The 9,442-nt window shown below is 37.4% G+C and overlaps 1 protein-coding gene across 5 annotated transcripts; it reads right to left on the bottom strand.

Moving 5' to 3' along the window:
• Positions 1–3,871: 3,871 nt before the first annotated feature.
• Positions 3,872–6,477, bottom strand: LOC130995888 (uncharacterized). Of its 5 annotated transcripts, XR_009092304.1 has the most exons (7): positions 6,332–6,477; positions 6,179–6,255; positions 5,541–5,695; positions 5,252–5,449; positions 4,505–4,597; positions 4,324–4,431; positions 3,872–4,248 (listed from the first exon to the last, which is right to left on the bottom strand). XR_009092304.1 is itself a non-coding variant. In XM_057921379.1 (6 exons), exons 3-6 carry the CDS (start codon positions 5,556–5,558, stop codon positions 4,108–4,110), a joined length of 360 nt encoding a protein of 119 aa, XP_057777362.1. In that variant the 5' UTR covers positions 5,559–5,695; positions 6,179–6,255; positions 6,332–6,476; the 3' UTR covers positions 3,872–4,107. The 5 variants fall into 5 exon arrangements, 3 of the variants coding, with proteins under 3 accessions (XP_057777362.1, XP_057777363.1, XP_057777361.1); XR_009092303.1 differs by having other exon boundaries at positions 4,505–5,449; XM_057921379.1 differs by lacking the exon at positions 5,252–5,449 and having other exon boundaries at positions 6,332–6,476.
• Positions 6,478–9,442: the final 2,965 nt, after the last annotated feature.

Below are 9,442 nucleotides of genomic sequence, written 5' to 3'. Positions count from 1 at the left end.
CTCAGTCATGAATAAATGTTTCCTCATGAAAATTGCTTGGAAAATCATTTGCGGGAAAGATTTTGGTTTTGACTTGATCAAGGATCGCTATCTTAATCGTTTCTGTAGGACAAAAAATCTTACGACTCCGTCCACGTTATGGATGGGTATTAGAGAGGAAGTCGGAGAACTGGTTGAAAACTCCTATTCCTTCATTGGAGACGGCAGCTCCACGAATTTTTGGACTGACGACTGGCTTGGATATCGTTTAATTGATAAATGTCATGTCCCTCATTTCATGTGGAACTATCTGCATTATCCGGTTTCCGACTACTTTTACGATGGAGTTTGGCATTTCACTCAAGATTTCATAAACTTGTATCCTCATGTCGTTTGTGACATTCTTCTTATTCCTATTGGGGAGGATACGGATATGAGATACTGAAAATATTCTATGACTGGTAATGTTTCCTCGGCTATTGCATTTGCTAATGAATGTCATAAATTCCCGCGTGTTGTCTGGGGAAAATAGCTGTGGGAATCGTTTATTCCTGTTCGGAGGTCGGTTATTTCTTGGAGAATCATTCATAATAGACTGCCTACTCTTGGTCGTTTGATTCGACAAGGTATTCAAATGCCGAACCATTGTCCATTTTGCTTTAAAGCGGCTGAAAGTATTCCTCATGTCTTCTGGTCCTGTTCGGCAGTTCACCCTCTCTGGCAAGAGTTGCTTAGCTGGTTTAATTTTGAGCAAGCTTTACAGGAGATTGATATTCATAATTTTTTAGTGGCAGCTTGGAATCTCAAACTTAGCTCACAGCTTAATTGTCTCTGGAAAGCTGGAGTCATCACGGCTCTTTGGGCTATTTGGGGACAATGTAACAGTTGTGTTTTTTAGGACAAATTTTTTTATTATAGGCGGGTTCTTCAGATGGTTAAAGTTTGTTTCAAGGAGATGGACATGAACTGCCAGAATATTGGCCATATGTACAACTCGTGGTCGGATTACACCATGCTAAGGAAAATTGGCGTTGCTCCTAGGGCCGCTCCTCCCCCGGAATTTATTGCCGTGCATTGGTGGCCGCCGGCGGCCCCTTGGATGAAAGTTAATACCGACGGTTCGGCAATGGGAGCTCCGGGTTGCATTGCTGCAGGTGGTGTTTTCAGAGATAATTGGAGTTGGGTTAGAGGATGTTTTCATGTTAAAGGAGGCGTTGGTTTCGCTTATGAGGCGGAACTCATGGCTGTCATTACCGCCATTAATATTGTTAACTTGCGTGGATGGCACCACCTGTGGATTGAGTCGGACTCGAGCTATGTTGTCCATCTTTTTAATACGCGCTCTAAAGATGTTCCTTGGAGATTTGCTGCTTCTTGGCATTCTATCCTTAACATCCTCAATACCTTCAGATTACAAATCTCTCACATTTATCGGGAAGGTAACGCGGCGGCTGATATTATGGCAAACCATCAACGAGAGGAGGGATGGTGGCCACATGAAATTACTGAAATTCAAAAAGCTGTTCGTCTCGACAAGCACACGCATAGTCACCTGCGTATTAAGAATTAATGCGTGTTTGGTTTATTTTTGGGTGGATTTTGGAGGATGTTTGGGTTTTTTCACAATCTTCCGGTGTGCTGGAAATTGAAACTCACGGATCTCTCCGGTGGTTGCCCCGAGTGTTATTTTTCATACTCTGCGGGAGGATTTTTTGGCTCCAGACGCGGCTCTCAAGAATGATCTGGAATGGCCTTGATGTTAGCGATCGATGGTGTCAAGGAAGGCTACGCATTGGCGTTTCTCATTTGGCTGGAGAGTTTTGTCGAACTGTTGGTGAGCGGGCTTATACAAGAAGTGTGATCATCGGTGAGATGACTAGGAAGGTGGATAGGCGAGGATGGCTGTGCTGTAGGAAGCTTGTTGAGAGTTTTTATTGCGACATTTTTTCAAACAGTTGGAGGATGTTGATAGGGCTGCTGTTCGTGGATTATTGGATGACGCGGAGCAACTGGATTTCGATTCCTGATGGGTTGGATGGACGTGTTACTAAAAGATTCAGAGAGATTATAAAATATGTGGGTAAGGATGGTCGTGGGTTGAGGTGCATGTTTGGTTATTACAGCGGCTTTTCTTCGAACAGTTGGGGGGCTTTTTTGGGGTTGTGTTTCGTGGACTTTTGGATGGAGCTTAGCTCCTGTTTTTCGCGTATGTTTGATTGGTTGCGTTGGGATGGACAAGGCTGCGGCGACGGCATCTCACCGGCCGTTATGCCTATCTTTCCCGATTTCTGGTATGCTTGGTGTGATGGGGTGAGAGAGTTCGGCGACGGCGCCTTACCGGCTGAGTCTCTCATAACTCGCACCACCTGGATTTTGTGGCTGCTGCAGAGAAGGAGCCTTCATGATGGTGTTTTCAGTTGGTTGGAGGAGAGCCTCGGCGACGGCGTATCACCGGCCGGGGTTCTTTCCATGACAGTTCGTGCTTTTTGTTTGATTGGCGCCTTTTCTTTGGCTGTTCGATGGCTGGAGGAGGGCCTCGGCGACGGCGTATTACCGGCCGGGGATCCTTCTATGATAGATGTCGGTGTTGTTGGTTCGGTTCTTTTTTCCCTTGGGGCTTCTTTGTCTCTTTTTGTTCTCTTTTGTGTTGTGAAGCCGGGATTTTCTAGGGGTGATGGTACGGCCGGAGCTTCTGAGATTCTCCCACTTCAGCTTCTAAACACTTTTTTCTTTTTCTTTTTAGACGAGTACTCTTTTTCCTCTTGCTGAGGTTTTAACGAGGCTCGGCCCTTAGTCTGCTCTCTGTGCTTTCAAGGGTTTAGGTTTTTTCTCTTCTCTTTATAATATAATCCTATTTTAATAATTATTTGATTGTATATTGATTTTATTGTATATTTGATTGTTATTTTTCATACTCATATATTTTTTTAATTACGATAATATTAATTTTTTATTATTTTAAATTCGATCATATATTTACCGTCAATGTTTCGCTGGCACCACAAGTCTTAGATATTACACTACAAAAAAAATGCTTTTAGTGACGACAATTTTTGTCACTATATGTGCCAAAATCGTCACTAAAGCATCCCAGTGACAACTTTTGTGGTCGTCGGTAAGTCGTGGCTATATCAACCGTCGCTAAAAGCTACAGTGACGACGACAAAATATTGTCACTGCAAATCTATTTATTGTCACAGATGATGTTGCCACTGAATATGATTAAATTGTGACGATTTTATTTTTGTCACTATATTTTGGAATTGGTAGCCACGTTTGAAGTTCGTCACAATAGTTTCTGTTTGCAGTGACATGATATTGTTGTCACTATAATGATGTAAATTAGTGACATGATACAAACGACACTAAATTGTCCAGCCAATAGTCACAATGTATTTGTCGTCACTATAATTTTCTCATTTAGTGACATATTTTTAACCGTCACTATATAAACCAGCATATAGTCGCACGCGTGTATTGTCATTAAATCATAATCATTTAGTCACATGTTATAATCGTCACTATACATATATAATTATAGAGACGAAAAACATAAGCGTCACTAAATTTTTTGTCATATAGTTACAATTGATATTTGTCACAAAAAAATTAAAATTGTTGTCACAAAAATTAAATTTGTAGTGACACATCTATTGCATTACTAAAATTAGTTTGTTTCGCCACTATACTTGTTAATTTTAGTGACATATATTATTATCACTATAATTGTTGTCACAAAATCTTAATTATTTAGTAACAAAAATATATTACAAAAGTGGTCACAATAATAGTATAATAACAATAAATGATTTGTCATTAATTCTCTTGACGTCGTCATTATATGTATTATTTTAATATTAGAAGCTTCTTTAACAAACGGGGCATGATCACGTTTATTTCTAATAAATGAATTATGAAAGTGATGTAGAAGCTTATTTAAAAAACAATGTGATCACGTCTATTTATAAGAACAACAGAATCGAATTATAAAATTGATGCGGAAGCTTATTCAAGTAAATACGTGATCACGTTAATTTAAGCTTCTAAAGACTCAAATCGAGAGGCCAACTCTTCATTCTTTTTCTTCAGCTCTTCATTCTCTTTTTGCAAATCAAGATTAATCCTCTCTCATCTTTTGGATGGTGGCTTCAATCCATCTCCACATTCTTGAAGTCGGCTCGATTTTTCCTCACCAAGAACCTTGACAAAAGCTTCATCTTCTGACATAGGATCTTCAATGTCTTCAGCTTGCAACTTCATAAGCTCATCCTGAACAATTAAATTATATTAGTATTTATAATTTCCATAAATACATATACACACAATAATTAACTATTCACTTACATAAACTTCCTTTGAGGCCTCATCGATCCAGTCCTTTTTCGTGTTACTATAACGGCTCAATCTCCATGCAGTTGTGTGACTAGGCTCCTCTCTAGTTTCATTGTCACGCTAATATATAAGTTAGTTAATATGACAAGTATTTCAAAGCATTTAAAATATAGAAGTATGTAAATTAAGGTACCTCTTCGTAGCAAAACTGTGCAATAGATTTTGTTCCGCATGCATGATTCATCTGTAACTTTGATCTATTATCTTTATTCCTATTGCTGATTTTCTACAAAGGAACAATACTAAACATTAAAAGACAATTTTTGAAAAGGCATGATTACGTTCATTTCTGAACTATCATCTCAACAATCAATCACATATACATACTGGAATTTTGAAGATCATACAAATTGATGTGATCACATTTATATGATAATTAGTAGTATTTTGAAGACCATATACAGAAAGAAGTGATCACGCTAATATGATAATTAGTTTTACTCCAGTAATATCAACAATTAATCATACAGATTGATGTGATCACATTTATATGATAATTAGTAGTATTTTGAAGACCATATACATAAAGAAGTGATCACGCTAATATGATAATTAGTTTTACTCCAGTAATATCAACAATTAATCACGCTAATGTACAGAATGACTTGATCACACTTATATCATAATTTTTTTTTCTACAGAAAATTGCAACACAATTGACACGCCTTTTTTCGGAAAAAAAATGAACAATCAAATTATCAAACAAACCAGAAAATTGCAACACAAGCGTGAACATGCCTTTTTCTACCCGATCCACATAATCCAAAACACATTTTTCTATCATCATTACCAACCAAACATAAATACAACAAATGAAATTATCATCATTAACCAACCAAACATAAATACAACATAAATGAAGTTATCACCAGTGTAGTACCTTAAACGCCTCGCCCTCAAAATATTCAACACATGTTTTCCAATCCTCAAGATTAACCCCAATTGGAGGATTGTCGCTTTTGCCTTTGTTCTTAAGGTAGTGTTTGTGTAAGTTATGTCAATAATTCATGTATTGACGGTTGAGTTGATCGAACAAGACTTTTGTAACGTTAACATCGTCGGCCAAATTAAACTTTTGCTGTAATAAAATGAAGAATTTTATCATTTTAAATATATATTCTTATCAAAGAGAATAAAAAGAAAACAATACATGCATATAGCGCATATACCTTCATTCCGGATAACATCTTTCTCTTAGTATATATCCATTCGAATATCCTTCAAAGATTATTAACATACTATAGGATCACTTCAATGTCCTCTCCGGGAGCTTGGCCCATGCTAGATCCGTCATAGTTCCATCGCTAATAAGGCCAGCAAGAGTCTGCAAATGTAAAATACCTTATCTCTTTAATTTTCTTAAATCAAGAAGAAATATTGTGTAATAAAAAGGTAAATCTTTAAGTGAATTATATTATCACCCTCGCTTTGCTTCTAAGAATCTCAACAGTCAAAGATCCAGATTCTTGTTTACTTAACCAAAACAAACAGAAATAAGGAGAAGATGAAAAAAACTGAAAATAAATAAATACACAAGTCAACATGAATCACGGAGACAAACAAACAAAAAAATCGAACCACTAAAAAACATATTAAGCTTATAAGAGATCAAAAGGAAGTAAATCAGTGCATCATCAAAATTCTTCTTACTCAATCCAATCAGACGTATCAATGTATCATCAAAAGATCTTTAAACTTGAAATCTACAAAGTATTGATTAAAATATGATATAATTATATTTCCCACCTTTTTCATCTTTTTCATCTATTGTGACTCCAAACAAAAAGATTTAATCAGCTGCACTCACCTACAAATGGCTCTTGACATGAGCAATATTCATCCCTTTGATACCCATAAATTGAAGCACTAATTTTGGCCTAGCTCCTTCATCAAATAAAAACAAATATGAGATCAAAATTCAAAATGCTGGAAAAAAAAGTAGACAAAATGAAAATCTGACCGGCGTAGGGAGCACGCGGCGCGACGACGGAGCAAAACTGATGAGAGCAGAGTGAGGGGGTAGTAGCGATGACACTACTCCTCAGGCAGAGGAAGAAGGCGGCGGCGGTTTGAAGCAGACAGGCGGCGGAGGGATTACAGACAGGCGGTTTGTCACTATATATATGTGTGTTTAGTGACAACATCATAATCGTCACTGAGATATAGTCACGATAAATATTGACAATAATATATTTTATCACTAATTTATTTTATTGTGACGTGACTGTTCGCTATTTTATTAACACACCGCAAGTGTACGGGTGCAATTGTGTACAGTAGCAAGCAAGGTCGTATTCCACAGAGACTGAATTTACCAATTCCTATCCTAAATTATTTTACTCTATCTGGACAAACGAGATTAAGAGTTTTGTTTTTAAAACTAAATAAATAAAAAACAGGAAACAAAATAAATCAAGCTGCGAAGCAGAGAAACAGATAAGAGAAGATTTCCCAAGGCAAAGGTTTCAACAGATTCTCCTAACTAACATGTTCAATTCAATTAATCAGATGATTCCTAAGGCAATCTCTAAGCTAGTCCATACCCACTCCCGTGGCATACAAACCGTTGATTACATGCAAGGCTACCGTCCCCGGATCACACTTCTAACATGCAACTCCTAAAAGCTCATAGGATTAACGCCCTCACACATATCAATTCCCTTTAGAATTAAATATATGTGTTCTATGTTCTTAGTTCAGGTAATAATTATCATCTCCCGATATCAAATTAAAACCTAGGATTATGCTAAATTGGTGATCAATCAATAAAACAAACAAGATAAACAAGAACATAAAAAGGAAGAATAATCTCAATTTATTGAATCAAACAGTCAGAAAATCAAATCATGTCTACTCCCTAAACCCTGGGAAAAAGGGATTCTAGCCACACATAGACATATGAACTAGAATACAATTCTCAATCAAATAAATAAACATCCAACAAGAAAAACCGTAGTAAAATCGAGAATCTTCAATCTTGCTCTGTCTCCGTTCTCCGTCTCTCTCAGCTCTCAGGAAAAGAAAAATATGATAGATGGTGATAAAAGGTTTTTTAGAAATAAGTTCTTGGGGAGTATTTATATGCCCTAGGTCAAGTAGGACTCAAAAATACCCAAAAAACGTGTAAAAGGCTGAAAAACGGACTTTTGGGCGAAAACTCGGCGACTCGCGCGGCCTCTCGCGCGGCCGCGCGCCTGGACCGCGCGGTCTTCCAGTAAAATCTGCCCCGTCGCGCGGCCGCGCGACCTCGCGCGGCATTGCGCAGTGATTTTGTTTTGGCTCGTTCTCCCTCGTCCGAACTCCGATTTACGAACCATTTGCGCTCACGAACTCCTATCGAGACGAACTACAACTTGTATTTCAGCCACTTCTTCCAAATTCTGCTTCATTATTTCTAAAAATTCGTTCAAACACAAGCAAGTAACAAGTTCTTGACCATAAACGAATATAAACTCAAATAAATCAACAAACACACAAAATCCTCACAACTAAGCAAAATGACACACCAGTAAGTAAAAATGCATGTTTATCAACCCCCCAAAGTTGAACTATTGTCCGTCCTCGGACAAAACAAAGATGAACCAAGAATGAATCAACAAGAGCGCAGAGAAAAGTGGATAACATTGTGGATTCAGATTTGTCAATAAAAATACCAACATGCATTTGTATCTCCTATCATCAAGATATCACACTCATGGCAAACTTCAAATTGTGGTCTCAATGAATTGCAATCCTCACCAAAAAGATAAAGAATATAAGAACTCTCAACTCTCAAGTGTATCAATCAAAATGGACGTGTATACTCTCAGTTCAAGCAAAACAAGTACTCAACCATAAGCTTGTCAATCGTCTCACCTCTCCACCACTTAATGTGTGCTCCTATAACCAAGATCAAAAAGGGCTTTATTGAGGGTTGTAATGTAGGCTCTTTGGTAGGGTAGGATATATTTGGCTAAGTGACTAATCGATACTCTCAATGTAGCACAATCACCAACCTTATAACATTCTAACTCAACAATCATCCACCTATCACAAAAACCAAATTTCCAATACAAAATCCATCACATCACAATAATTAATTCTCATGATATTATGACTTTCTAAAGCATCCTATGTACCCATTTTTTTCCAATTCTTTTTTCTCTTTTCTTTTCTTTTTTTTCTCTCTTTCTTTTCCTCTTTTTTTTTCTTTTTTTTTCAACGACTTGTAGGGTACTAGGATTTTGTCAATCAAGATCAAAGTACATAATCCATAAACACACATCTCCACAAAACCAACTACCCCATAACAACAATCTCCAAGCTCCCACCCACGGCTAAACCAAATAAAATGGAAAATAAAAGGCTCAAAGGGGCGAACTAGGATCATATATAGTAATAGGACAACGATGGGATATATAGGCTAGCAAAGACGGCCTTCTATCATCTCAAAGTTATTAAGCACACTATGTGACCTCGAGGGAGAAACCAAGACAAGTTCTAGTGAAAAACATGCATGCTCGAACAAACACTCAAGAATAAGAAATAAGACTGTAAAATAATGACAGTCAAGGCTCAAATCCTCACAGCTTATTTCATTGATTGCAAACACATAGAGACCATGCTTATCATTCATCACTCATGCTCAATCTCAACAATATCAACACAAACGCATGCAATTTCACAAGTTTTACACAGAAATCATCATGAGCCAGTTATCCAACCAATTTCTACACTACTCACATCATCAACAAGGTATCATCACAGAGAAACCACCAAAGCAAGACTAAGAAAACTCAATGACAAAACAAACAAGAACAACCAAAACAAAAAGTGCACCCACGAAGACACATCCCCCCAAACTTATATACCACAGAGGAGAATAAGTTTGAAAAGGATTTGTGGGGCACAAAAACAAACTAACAAACAAAAAGAAACGAACTAACCAAAAATTGGGTTGCCTCCCAATAAGCACTATTTTTTAACGTCGTTAGCTCGACGATCCAGCAGGTATAGGTGGCGGCCACTTTTCATCAAATTTCAGTACATCATCTTTTGCGAACCAATGATAAGGTGATTTTCCAACCTTCAA

Source organism: Salvia miltiorrhiza, chromosome 7 (genome assembly GCF_028751815.1).
Source record: "Salvia miltiorrhiza cultivar Shanhuang (shh) chromosome 7, IMPLAD_Smil_shh, whole genome shotgun sequence".
Lineage (NCBI taxonomy): Eukaryota > Viridiplantae > Streptophyta > Magnoliopsida > Lamiales > Lamiaceae > Salvia > Salvia miltiorrhiza.
Note: the sequence above shows the minus strand (reverse complement) of the source record. Positions and strands in the feature narration are given on the sequence as shown.